Source organism: Rattus norvegicus, chromosome 13 (genome assembly GCF_036323735.1).
Source record: "Rattus norvegicus strain BN/NHsdMcwi chromosome 13, GRCr8, whole genome shotgun sequence".
Taxonomy (NCBI): domain Eukaryota; kingdom Metazoa; phylum Chordata; class Mammalia; order Rodentia; family Muridae; genus Rattus; species Rattus norvegicus.
The window spans coordinates 44,002,490-44,017,045 of NC_086031.1; the positions used below are offsets into that span (position 1 = coordinate 44,002,490).

The 14,556-nt window shown below is 38.8% G+C and overlaps 1 protein-coding gene across 2 annotated transcripts in view; it reads left to right on the forward strand.

Moving 5' to 3' along the window:
• Nucleotides 1-14,556, forward strand: part of Thsd7b (thrombospondin type 1 domain containing 7B) — an 898,652-nt gene that overhangs the window by 681,595 nt on the left and 202,501 nt on the right. For both annotated transcript variants that reach the window (XM_039090425.1, NM_001191669.1), the window contains one exon: nt 1,165-1,343. In XM_039090425.1, the coding sequence (XP_038946353.1) occupies nt 1,165-1,343 (179 nt within the window). The remainder of the gene's footprint in view (nt 1-1,164; nt 1,344-14,556) is intronic.

Consider the following 14,556-nt stretch of genomic DNA (forward strand, 5'->3'; position numbering starts at 1 on the left):
TATTGGTTTAGGAGTCCGGACCCTGCTTCTCTGTTCTCTGCTTAACGGTCTCATAAAGAAAATGGTCCAGGGTTGAGCTTTCATCACAACCTCAGTCAGAGGAGGCTTTGGCTCTGAGCTTCCTGGGATTTCAGCAGAGCTTATCTTCGTGTAGACTTATAGCTTCCATTTGCACACAGGCACCAGACCCCCTTCGAGAGTTCACAGCTGAGCAGTCAGGCACATTTAGGGTCATGTCCATTCTGATTAACTCCCATCAGTTGACTGAATTATATCGGTAGGTTACTTCCCCCATGGCCACTGTAGCCTAACCATGAGAATGAGGTTGTGTCACGGGCACAAGGAAGTGAATTCCTAAGAATGTAGATCCAGGTGCCGGGGTCTTGAGACATCAGGCTGAGTGCAGAACGCAGGATGAGAACGCACAAGGAGGAGATGAGTAACCTCTATGACAGACATCTGGAAGTTGGAGAAACTGGGCAGGGACCAGAGTAACTCAGCATCTGCTGAGAATTGAGCCACAGCCAGACCAGTGCTCAATGGAGGTGCACATCTGGTAATGATAGGGTCAACTAGCAGTTAAGACAGAGGTCATCCTCAGGCTGAAGTAGGAGCTGCCATAAGACAGGAACAAAGAAGACCAAAGCTGGCACGTCAGAGGCTCACTTCACCTAACTTCACCCAGAACTCTTCAGTTCTGCATATTCCCCCAGCAGACAACATTGCTTTTCTACATTCAATGGCACTGTGGTCTTTTCTCTATCTCTATTCTACCTTCAAGTAACAATACTTAGAAGAGAGACTCAATGTCTTTATTGGTGAAACCTTGAAGGTAACAGGCAGATGAAAGGGTCATTTGCATATGCTACCTGTCCCTGATGGAGAATTTTAAGAGTTTTAGGGTAGAGAATACAAGGCTCACTGAGGAGAGATGAGCACATCTTTTGCCTTGATTGCTTCCACCCTGCTTATGCTGTTTCTTCCATTTCAGAATTTCAATGAAGTAAAACTGAATGACACAAACTAGATGCAGATCTAACTATATCTATCTGTCTCCTCAACGTTTGCTCTCTTTACAAACAAAAATGTTTCAAAGATACTGTAGCCATGCTGGTGATAAATCTAATAAATTTCCTGTATTCACTGGAAGTTTTTTTCTTTCAGGTTATATCCAAGAAGCATGTGTCATCCCTTGCCCATTTGATTGCAAATTAAGTGACTGGTCCAGCTGGGGTTCTTGCAGCTCATCTTGTGGGATTGGAGTGAGGATTCGATCGAAATGGCTAAAAGAAAAGCCTTACAGTGGAGGTCGGCCATGTCCCAAACTGGATCTCAAGAACCAGGTAAAATGAATTAATGAACATACATAAAGCTAAAATCTTCTTGAATTATCATTTCTGGTTTAAAAGTGGACTTATTCCCCTACAGCAAGCTCCACAAAGTTGAAAGGGAAACAAGGGCATAGACTAATATAACAGAATAAGAGGCAGAAGCGTTGTCTGATCTTGTATAATGAGAAAATCAACTTGGTACCCTTAACAATATTATATATACAAGATTACATCTAACTTATTTTAGACAGAAGCATAATTTAATATTTTAAAAATATGCAATACTTACATTGTTCAAATAGAAGCCATAAAATCGAGAGATTATCAATTAATTTATAATGTATTAATAAGCTCATCCTTAAAATCTCAGAAGTGATGGTCTAGTTTTCTTTTACCTAAATCTTTATCCTAATTTTCATTGCTGTCAATCTTGCCAATTCTTCTACAACTTTCTAAATCTATTTTGACTATTTCTCTACATGTTTCCCCCAGAAGCCATACCTATTTTTACAAGTGACATCCTGATGGATACCTTTCCATATTGCTGTCTAATAAAATTGTCATACTAAGCAGTCAGTGTTGACTAGAGCATATTTCAGCTTGTTCCAGTGTCTAAACTTTAGCATAAGAATTATAATGAAGTTAGAGTTTATCTACAGCTTCATACAGATAATTAGATTAGGGTTGATAATTTTAAAAATCAATTAAATAGATGGCACACAAGTGAAGCCAGCTAAAAGGTCTTTATCATAAGGGTAGTGATGTATATCTCACATGACTATGTGTATAATTTTATTGGGAACCTTTCAAATAGAGTAGATCCACCAGCCTCTGCTACTAATTGTGCTGTGTCCATCTCTTCTTTTCTAACTCCATTTTGATTTTGATAATATATAAGTTGTTGATGGGAAAGGAAATACCATATGAAACTGACAGACTACTACAAGTTAGGAATCGATGAAAAAATATTTAAGTTGTAAAACTAGAGGAAATTAATGTATCTTTTTTGTTCTTAGTTGCAAGTCAATGGCCATTTTACCTTCTTGTAACATGTAAGACTTTTCTAGGAAACAAAGCAAAGGATTGTAAGAAACAGCATTAAGACAGTGACAAAACCTCATAAGTGTAGAAGCTCAATGGAGAGAAGCATGAAATAGTATTCATAAAAACGGGAAGGAGCAACCTCAGCAGAAATAAACCTTACAAAGTCATAATGAAACTTTGCAGTGAGGACGGTGACTTTCAGATGAATACTCTCCAAGAACATACTTTGACCATCTCAGGGGAATTTTCCAAGCTTTTACAATGGAAAAGAACTGCTAAGCTCTCATATTTATGAGCATCTTTGTTTATTACCACATCTTCCTCAGTTTTATCAGCTTCCAATAGATGCTGGGCCTATACAGCGTTAACCATTATTGTTGATATTGTGATTTTATAAATGGGGAGGATGATCGGTGACCACTAATGTGCAGAAACACATTGATTAAAGGTGACAATAGGAAAGAGTTAGTGACAGAAGTCTGCCTGTTGTGACTCAGAAGAAAATGTGCTGTGTGACATACTTACCAAAGATACAACACTCATGACCTTAAAAGGCAGCATGAGCTAGAAATTAAATCCAAGTCTGAGGATAATTTAGGTGAATCTGCTAAGTAAAAATTAAGCAAAGAAGGGCTGTCTGCAGGGGATGCTTCTAAGTTTTGAATTCAAAAAGCCAGCTGTAGCCAAACTAGTTGTATCCAGTTTAGTTTTTTTGGTCATCAGAAATTAACCCTTGATGTTAATGAGTAGAAATAAAATTTGTTGTGGAATTTGTTACTATATAAAGAAATTTCAGGTACATGGCCTGCATGTGCAAGTAAAAAGGTAATTCCAATCTATACTTCCTATCCTTTTTAACTTTATTTTATTGCAAATTGACAAATGATAGCTGAATATTGAAATGAAATGATGTTATTTCCTCTGAATATGTGAAGTGGTTAAGTCATTATAGTAGACATCAATCATTTCAGTCATTCTGTGCTAAATAACACTTGTGATTTACTCTCAGCAATTTTGATATGTGTGATAAGCTTTTATGAACTGCGTTAACCATGCTGTGACAGATTTCAGTTAAAAAGTAACTCCTCAGGTAGTTGGTGGCCACCATCCATTTTCCCACCTCCCCCTCCATTATTCATCACTCCACTCTCTTTCTAATGTGCTTCTTTTAGATCCCAAACCTAAGTGAGAAATGCACTATGTGTCTTCGTGTCTACATATCTTAAAATTTTGGTTTTTTGGGGCTAAGTCTTACTCTGTAGCCCAAGCTACCCTGGAACTCCCTATGTAACTCAGATTGGCCTTGTCCTTTCTGTAATCCCCCTGTTTCATCCTTCTATGTCTTGGAATTATAGGTGTGAGCAACCATACACAGCCAGTGTTTCTTGTTCTGTGTTCTCAATGTCTAGCCACATTTTTGCCATTGACTACACATCTGACTTTTTTGACTAGGTTGTTTCCCTTTGGATATGTACCCCATGTTCTTCCTTACTAATTGCTGCCAATCATGTAGGCTGATTGTAGAACTCAGCAATCAGGAACAGTGCTGCAATGTACATGGAAGTGTAGACATCTCTAACATACTTAAGTCAACTCAACATACAATTACAGAGCCAAATGGATTTCTTAAGACAGTTGTTCTATTTTACAATTCCACAAAAATGTACAAGACTTCTATTTTATCTACACATACTTTGTATCTTCCATACATTAATTGATTGGCTTAAGTCATAAACTTTCATACTCATTCATTAGTCTGTGAATAATAAGAGGAACTCCAACTGGACAAAGTAAGGTATTTAAAAGAAACTCACGGGGCTGGGGATTTAGCTCAGTGGTAGAGCGCTTGCCTAGGAAGCGCAAGGCCCTGGGTTCGGTCCCCAGCTCCGAAAAAAAAAAAAAGAACCAAAAAAAAAAAATAAAAGAAACTCTCCTAAGACTAATTCCATCTCTAAAGCAAGGCCACTGATCCTTATTGATTCATTTTGTGGGAAGTTACCTATGGTGACATCATTAAATATTTGTTCTTGCCTGTAGTTGTGTCTTCTCCATGTGTTGCATGTAGATGTGTGTACAAACACATGTGTCCCTATGTGCATATATGTGTGCACGTGTGTGTGTATGTGTGTATGTGTATGTCTTGTGTTGCATATAGATCTTGTTTGGAGGACTCCATACTTTCTTAGTTTATCTAACAAAAATGTAGACTATCAAAGACTCTTGCTCTTTTGAAAATCATGTCAGCTTTACTGTTTATGTCAGATGTAACCAAATTACATTAGCAAGAGAGGCACAGTTCCTTAGGACCTTGGCATGAAGAAAATGCATTGTGTGTCACATTTAATCTAGTACATTGTTCATAAGAATATTGGAAATATTACTGGGTGAATGTTAATGTATTGACATACTTATTCTCCCTCTGTTTTATTTTTGGGGGTAGGGTATATGTGGGGGCAAGAGCTTTCTGATCTGACAAACACCCCAGCTTCTGCTGTATGGTTATGAATTGTCAACTTCTAGTCATGAGAGACCTAAATGAAAAGCAGTCTTCCCCATTGATGAGCGGGCGCCTCCCTCAACCTCAGAGAACACATTAGAGTAGTTTCTTATGTACCGATTATTACTTATATCCTCAAAACCATGGGTCCTTCTAGCAGAAAGAAATAATCTCTAAATTGCTTCCCAAGAGGTCTTTCAAGAGTGCCCTGAAGAACTTTGACATTTCGATCCCACTGGAGACCAGCCCCATGATAGAAGTGGAAAGGTTGCCATTGTGTACACACACCCATAAACTCTTCTGACTCCTTCAGTGAAATCAATATTTATAATTCCTCATAAAAGCCTCCCTTTTAAAGTAGAACCTATCAACCCTCTAGCTCTTGTTCTGGAAGCACCCCAGTGACAGCCATCCTTGAGTAGCTTCTGCTAAGTGTATTTGTGATGCTAAATAGCTCGCCATGCAGCTGTCCCTGAGCTCTTATCTTGGCATAAATACCTTCTACACAGTTTATTGGATTATCAGGTCAGTGGACTGATGCCCTTGACTCTGTTGTGCATAATAAAATAGACAATATATTTTAATTTTTACAGTCTAAATGTGTTGAATGGATTTAAATGCACTTGCACTGTATATTTTTTCTTTTTTTTTTCTTTTGAAATGACGCTATTAGCAGATTAAATATGAGGGTGGTAAATCCCCATTGGACTTACATTTCCTTTTAAGAGTTCTTTCCATGATTGAAGTCAGAGGTGCTTTAGAAAAACCACGTTTTGTTTATACATCAAAGGCATTTTATTCACTGTTTGAATCCAGATCTTGTAAGAAATTCATTAACTATGCATTTTCGAGATACACTCTACCTAAACGCATTTTGGAGGATTTTAATGCCCCTGCCTTACTTAGAGGATATGAGTTAAGTATGTGTGTTCTCTAGAAATGATTGCTATTTTAAAGATGTGTCTCCTCCCCAGCGAAAGGTGACCTAAATCTGCAAATGACAATGCTTTTCATTTTTCAAACCAGGGCAATCATGTTTCTAAGCTTCCTTCCTAACGATATGTAAATGTATTTTTACCATGCATGAACACATACCACACTTGAAGCTGAGAGATGGGTTCTGTGTGGTTTGACTCCACCTCACTCTGTGCTGCTTTATTCTATGAGCAGTGTGTTAACAGGCCCACTGCAGGTAACTGTCACCTCTCTTTGTATTGGTTTGTTTGTTTGTTTGTTGTTTTTGTTAGTTTTTGACTGAGAAAAATATGGCTACAACTACTTCATTTAGCCAAATTTGAGTGTCCTCACTCAGGCCCTGATTTAAACCAAATCATTCCTGGCTGCTTAGTTTAGACTGAGTACTTTGGAAAGATCCCCAGACTGAAGTGGAGGAGGAGGCCTTTCTCCTCAGAGTTAGGAGGAAGGCCACCCAAATTGACCCCTGATTGCACATCCAGCAGACCCCTCCTTCGGGGAATGGTAATTAGTGGTTGTGCCTTTAGTAGGAACTGTGTTCAGTGTGGAACATCACATGGTGAAGGATGAAGGGCTACAGAGGACTTTCATCTTTAAGAGTGTTTGGGAGAATATAGCAGGGTTGGTTGGAAATTCCTAGCATACTTCCTTTCTCTCTTACCCCAAAGCCCAGGCTTTCACTCCAGCCTGGGCCTCTGTGGTAGGCTGTTTGAACTCAGTAATCTTTATGGTGGCCACCTGTCAGAGGTATTCTGTACTTTGAAGGTGTGGCATCACCCTAACTCAGCTAACAGGAAAAGTGGTTTTTCTCTTTAGCTCTTTCCCAGGTGCCATCTCTAAGAAATATTGTTTTGCTTCTCAAGAGATCTCCTTCCCTAACACTTGTGCCCACACATACCCCATCTCTTCCCTGTGCGGAAGCCCTCTGACTGGTGAACATCTTTGAACCTTCATCATTATGAAGAGGCCCTGAAAACACTCATGAGAAAGCAGTGAGTTTTTACCTGTTGTCCCCTCATCCTGTGGTTACCTTTATTGTAACCATTGCTATTACTCTAATAAAGTGAACTGCCATTCTGTGTGCACTTGAATGCACTTTTACTTGGCTTTTACTAAGGGTGTTAATGATGTACTTCTAGAAATGTCCCGATAGTGCAGTTCTTAAGTCTGGCTTTATGACACTGTAAAATTAGAAGGTGGGAAAATATTGTGAGGTTTGGTTTTATAACTGTGTCACTGTCCCTCCCAAGACTCATATTAGCTCTAACCCCTTCACTGTAAACCACACTGAAATATTAGATAACAACTTCGTTATGAATGTCCCATCGTCTGTTCACAATTTTTGTGAAATCATTTCTTTTAACCAGATATGAAGCAGGAGTTATTGAGCCATTTCTAGAATAATACTGACAAAAATCTACATTTTGGTCTTTCCCAAGTCTTCCATTTAAGTTATCAATGTGGAAGGAAAAGCCCCTCCCATTTCAGTCCTCGAGAACATACAGATCTGAATTAAACTGCAAGTGTGGTTTGTCATACCAAGGTGAGTCTGAAGACAGTGAACCCACACTGGTGGGCTGCCATGCTTTTTAAACAGAAAAGAAAACCCTAAAATTAAAGGCTTAAGATATAGGTGAAAATATATTTGAAATGATGTACTGCTTCCCTGGTGTGTCAGTTGATTATTTTCAAGATTTTTTTAACCCAATTTTTATCCAGAAGGTAAATTTCTGGGTCCTGTATGGTTCCGTGCAGAACAGCTCTTGTCTGGTAGTGACTTGGTTTTAAGAGTCCAGGTAAGTTGTTTGTCTGAGAAACCTGGCTCTGTCTTTTGAAAACCAGAGTCAATTATTTCATAACTCCTATTGATCATGAACACAAAGAGAATAAGCAGGTTGAAGAGTTGCCATAGCAACTGTGTCCCGGGACCCTGCCCTCCGTGCTATGACTCAGTACACTAGAGAGGATCAGGAATGGGATTTCACTGAAAGTGTTTCTCTGTGCTGACTCTTCTGGTCAGGAAGGTTTATGAATGCTGCCACTTTTGAGCTATTTGCTCCCTGAAAGCCAGAACTGGTGGTAACTTAAACCCTAAGAAGAGCGGCTAGATGACTGACCTAGCTTTTCCTACCTAACTCAAACAAGGAATCACTTGCTCCCTTCATTCCACACCCAGAGTAAACCAACAAAAACCTTCCCATCCTACAGAAGAGACTACATTTTAAAAGAGCGTGAGTCACTGAGATATTTAAAGTGTTAAGACACAGTCAAGTTTGGGCTCAAGTTGAATCATTGTAAGTCCCAGTTTTGTAATTTCTTAGGTAGGGAGCTGATGGCCACTTTTTAAATTTATTAGTGTCGAATATAAAATTGAAATATCCATTTCCTGTATTATCACAATCAATGTATCTATTTATTCTATCTACCTATCTATCTATCATCTATCATCTATCTATCTATTTGTGTCTATATGTGTGGGCATGTGGGTGCATGCACACATGTATTCATGTACACATGTACACACATGCCACAGCACATATGTGGAGGGCAAAAATCATCTAAGAGAACCATTTTTTTCATCATATATGTCATTGATTGAATTCGGGCTTATCAGTGAGCACCTTTAATTAAGAAGCCATCTCACCACCTTGGCACATAACAGATGTATGATAAATGTTAGATATGACCATTTCTCCCTAAATGTTAGCATGTAATTATGTCCTCTCAGCTTGCCTTTTGGAGTCAATCTGTGCATGCTGCACTTTCTTTACATCCAGGTATAGGGACATTTCTAGTCAAACAGTTAGGTTGTAAGGACTCCTCTCTGATGTTCAGTAAAGTCATTTTACTTCCTTCCAGAACATGCTATTTGGTACTACATATGTTTTTCTTAATGGAATAAGGAATGTGACTTTAATTCAATTAAAACTAATTGTGTGAACTTGCAAATGTTATGATTCGTTTTAAATGATTTAGAGAATTCACAGACGATAAAGAGACAGGAACATAATCTGTAAATTTTTTACAAAGCACACATTGCCACTCGATTACTAGCCAGGGGTAGAAATAACCCATGGACAATTCGAAATGTCACCATGATCCTTCATGACTGCCTCACTCTACCAAAGATGGCTGGTTTCCAGGCTGGCGATGCTGCCGCCTCAGCATGTATACTTACTCACTTCATACGCCCTTCACACTAATACTTTATTATATTATACATAGTGTATTTCATTATTTTCTTGTTATTAGACAGTTGGCTTGTTTGTAGTTTAGAATTATTGCAGAAAATGCTGCCATGGCCATTCCTGTATGGCTATTCCAGTGCACACAAATCTATGGAAGAAGAGGCTTTCTAGCTGTAGAATATTATGCATTCAACTTAAGGCTAAGTGCACACTTCCAGTTCTAAACGATCATAGGTCTTCCTATGCTCATGTTCCCCTTCATGTTCACTCAACCCTTCTTCCTCACAAAAAAGCTGTCCTCTCTTTCTCTAATCTACTTCTATGTCCTGTATTCTGTTATGGACAAAGCAGTTTCATGAACTTTCTGCACCACAAATCTGATTATATCTAAATATATCTGGCGTCTTTTATTTCCTTGATGTGAAGTGGCAGCTATAGGATATGTTTTCTCAGACTCATTATGATTTGACCCCAACTCTGTTTATCAGTATAAAGTCATACACTCAAATACCAAAGCCATCATGCTGTGGGAGTTTCAGGATGATAGACTACGGTATTCTGTCTTCCCTGTCAGCCTTCAGCTAAGATTTCTCAGAAAGTCTGAGAGTTTCACATTCTTAGACTGATCAGATAAATCAACTGAATGATTCAAATACAGTATCTTCTTACTGAAAATCTTTTTCCATTTACTTTGCCACAACCAGACATTGTTTAATGATGTTAGATGTTTGGGGTCTATTCTATTGCCCTTTCTGTAGGAAAGACCCATCAAGTTTATTACATTTGCATTAAAATTCTGTTCCACTGTCATTTAAATATAGATTGTTTAAGACAGAATAGAGTTGCTGCCTTATTACCATAAGAGAAGTTTCTTTTGCTTAGTTGACAAGGAAGAGATGTGGTGTTTATTATTAACGCTGAAAACAGGTACAAAATTCATTATAATGTATCCTTCTACAGGATTTCTCCAAACAGCACACACTGTCCAAAGCCTATCTTCTACTCTGAAACAGAACAATCTTGTCATTGTCATTAGACTGAAGGCAAATTAGTTTGAGCAACAATGAAAGGAATCAGTGTGGATTGACCTGGCTGTCTGGAACATCCTATATAAACTGTAGACGAGCAGGGAGAAAGTGGCCTAAACCTGTGTGGAAACCATAATACCAGAGTGAAGGAAGTTGCTGTCACTTTTCTCTGCATATGTGTAATATATGCTGTCTTGTTTAGAAATGTTACTGAAATTCAACCTCCTCTTCCCCATCTGTTCACCTAGTTTATACTATTCAACCCACCTATCTTTTTTTATCTCTTCCCATGAACTTTGCTTGATCTTTTCCTTCAATATTATGTCATCATCATTACAAGCTACCACCACCACCACCACCACCACCACCACCACCATCATCAATCACTACCATCATCAACATTAATTAAAATTGGTAGTCATATTCTATTAGGCCAGATTCTTCCAGAAGCAGTACCATAGACAACATTCCATACCACTAATTTTATTTCTCAGATGCCTAGAGAACACCATTAAGGGCATGAACGCAAATAGAGCAGAGAAGAGAAAGAAGGGAAAGAAGGGTAAGAAGTATGCTATTGAGCCAGGAACCATGGGGCTACCAACCCTGCAGGTACCTTGTGGAGTCTGAACCATGGTACCATGTCTCCAGCTTACCATACCTGAATGTAGGAGGGCTGCTCCAGCCAAGGTAGCCGAGGGGGAGGAGCGTTGGCTGGGACAAAACTTGGTCTTTTGATATATTTAGAATTGCCTTTTAATAATAAAACATTTACCTGCCTTAAGTCTAAGTTGCTCTGCAGTGGTAACTTACCTGCTTGTCTGAATTCTGAGGCCAGAAACTCTGGTATTTAGCACCTCATTATAAAACATCTGGAGATTAAGTAAAGTAGCCTTTGTTCTTATCTCCAGAGGAACTTCAAGAAGGTCCTTACTCCCAGCCTGCTAGTTAAAAGTCACAGAGAAAAAAAGAGGAAACTTTGAAAAGTGATTTTAATCTTTATTTCTAAGTTCATTTTATCCGAAAAGTTCTCCCTTACTCTCTTTGTCCTCAGCATTTATCTGTCTTTCACAATACATGATCACGTGATAAAAAGCTCACATAAATTCAAATCATAAACTGAATAAGAAGTTTACAACAGAGATGCTTACATGCATATCCATTAAGAAAAATGATCTGGCTAAACAATTGTTATTTGTCACAAGCTCAATGGGTTCATAGAAAGTAAAAAAAAAAAAACATAATTTTGACTAAGTTATTCTTGAAATTTTGTAAAGATAAACCCAGTCAGTGTTTTATCATCTGTCCTTGCACATACAATAAACCATTAGTTCCCTTTACAGGACCTTTTGCTAATTGTTTTACCACCTCTTGGAATGTTTTCTAAGCTGTAGATATGTCCTTTCTATCCCAGAAACAATTAACTGGTGACTCTTAAAGACTGGCAGAGTTCTCTCAGCAGTTTTAATATCAGAGAGGGCTTTAACAACAGTCCTATTATAAAGGGCTTAATTATTACTAGTACAATTTTAGAAATTCTTATAGAATCATTATTAACAATTAGGAAGCAATCGATTTGTCTATTTAACATCACTACAAGGCAGTACATCTATGTTCTCCAGAAATCTGCTCAAAAGGGTGGGTGCTAATGCCTAGTGATTATTATATATATATATATATATATATTTAATAGTAACAGGAAAGGCATATCAGCTGCAAGAAGCAGGGATGAAGTCTCTATGGAACCTTGCCTCACAGAGCTCACCCATCATAAGCCATGCAAAAACAGTGGGTCACCTCCAGGAAGGCCACCTACCAGTCTCAGCCTATCCTGGATGGCTCCTGATACCCAAAAAGCCCGGAAGTTTGCAAATTTTATGATTTTTTCCCCTATTTGAGGGAAAATCAAGTCAATGATTCCAAGCTGAACATAAGTAGTCTCCCTCTGTCCAGGTTAAAGCCCTTAAGCCCAGGCATGGAGGTGCTGGGTGGTAGACTGTGACCAGAGCAGAGTGAAAAGTTTCTGGTCAGATTATCACTATGTGATAAGAACAGAAATACTGAAGTGACTGCGCTCATTTCTTAATTAGAAATAATGATTTGTCTGTTATATCAAAGCACAAGTGTCCCTCTTTCCCACCAAGAATAGGCTCCACTGTGGCTGATTTGGAGTAAAGTAGTGTCAGGAGCACTTGCTGCTTAGTCACATGTGGTACCCAAATGCTGACTCTTTGTCCTTGGTTAGTGCTAAATCTGGAAAAAGGAAAAGAGTAAATCTAGATGCAGAGGCCAAATCCTACCCAGTTCTGGAGGACAGAGAGGGCATTCAAAGTGCGTGGACCTACCTGCCAAGCTTTTCATTCATTCATTTCACCATATATTTAATCTTTTCTGTCTTTGCTACCAAGTGTAGCTTCGTTCACTTAACAGTAAGTATAAGCATGCAGTGGCACTGCTTGTGAGTCATTCAGTGTTCTCCTGTGAAAAAATATCTGGATAAAGTAAATCCCCAGGTAGACTGGCTTTGGGACAATAAACAGCTCAAGTGGTCATGGAACCTCAAAATATCAATTGCTGACTTCTTCACTGTGTCTTAACATGAGCTTGTCTTGGGTGTGTATTCCACCCCAGGCCTATACGAATTAAATCAGAATTTCTGGGAATAGGATCCAACTGTCGATATTTGCTTAATTACCAGTGAGTCTGGTGTGCACTCAGGTCTAAGAATTGCTATGTAAGGCAAACCCATCATCTGGTAAATGAGGTATCCAGGGCTCACAGAAGTGGCATGACATCTAATTACTGAGTAGAGTAGGGGTCCTGACTTACAGCCTATTTTTCTTCCCTTCTTGAACATCCCTTCCATCCAAATGAACATAGCTACAATAAGAAACACCACATTCACCGGTCTCTCATAGCAAGCAAGGGAGGAGCATCCGGATTTCATCCTGAAGCACTTCACCCTGACCTTCATTCTGCTTGTACCACCAAGACTGAGTGGCCTGGGCCACAAACAGGCACTTTTTAGGAAAGCATTCCACCGAGCTCAATGATGTCTCCTAACAGTTGTCTGACCCTCAGATATGGAAGAACATACCTGTATAAATACATGCCACTCTGTATGCAGACAAGTAAACATTCCACCTCTAATGGCCTCGTGATTTTGGTTACAAAATGGAGGTGAAAAATTAAGGAATATTTTTATTAGAATACTAATGTTAGGAAAAAAACTAAAATAAAGGTCAACACATTTTCCTTTGCAACTTTAACAAATACTGTATTATGCTCATGGTGTATAATTAGAGGTGTTAGAAATGGACAGGTGGAAGTATTATTTAGGAAAATATAATAATGGAAGTGAATAATGCGTGCATTTATTCCACTCCAACACATATTTCAATCATCTTCCAAAAAGAAAATGCTTACTGTGGCTACAATTTTTTAATGTTCCTGTCTATAGTTGGTGTGTCTGTGGTTTTTTATTTTATGTATATAAATACACTGTCGCTGTCTTTAAACACACCTGAAGAGGTCCTTAGACCCCCATTACAGAGAGTTATGAGCCACCGTGTGGTTCTTGGGAATTAAACTCCGGACCTCTGGAAGAGCAGCCAGTGCTCTTAACCACTGAGCCATCTCTCCAGCCCCATGTCTGTTACTTGTTTTGTTGTTGTTGTTTTTTTTTTTACTGTGTGGTGATGTAAACAAATAGTAGAGGAAAACCACACACATCACGGGGGAAAATAGGAAAAGAGAAAGTAATGACACACCACAAAGCCTTTAGAGGGCACCATCCTAAATCCCTTAGCCCCGCTTTCCACTAGGTTCCCCCTCTTTAGGTTTATGATCCTTCCCAGTAGTACCATGATAGGGACCATACAGCTTTGGGGCATGTTTAAGATAAGAGACTACCGTAGTGTGAATGAGAACTTTCAGTGGTAGTACGTTTCTGATGGATACTAGTAGTTCTCAAAAAAAGAATAAAGGAGAACTCAAATAAATGAAAAGGTTTGGCAGGAAGCTTGCAGTGTATTTGTGCCATCATTTGTACATTATTTCTTTCAGTGACTAGTCACAGGAGCAGAGGGCACACTGAGAAACAACTGAAAAGGCTCCCATACACTCTTCACTCTCCTCTCTTTGGATGTCTAATCTACGAGTGAGATTTATCAAATTAACATTTTAGACATATTGAGGTAGAAAATTAAGTGATATTTTATTAAAATATCAACATTAATAAAAACAGCTAAAACTTTCCTCTGGTGACATGTTTTCTTGCCGAGAATTCTTCCCTGACACCTTTTAGAGGTGGTGCAGAAAGAACCCGATGCCATTTTGCAGTGTATTTGGTGTAAATAGCCAGTGCCTCACTCCTAGGATAAACGGCAGACACCCAAACCAGAATGAGCAGTGTAATCACGCACCATCTTACCTCTCCTTTTTGCCTGCCCTCAGTGAAAAGGAAACCACAGTAAAAATTGTTCCTGTAAGTA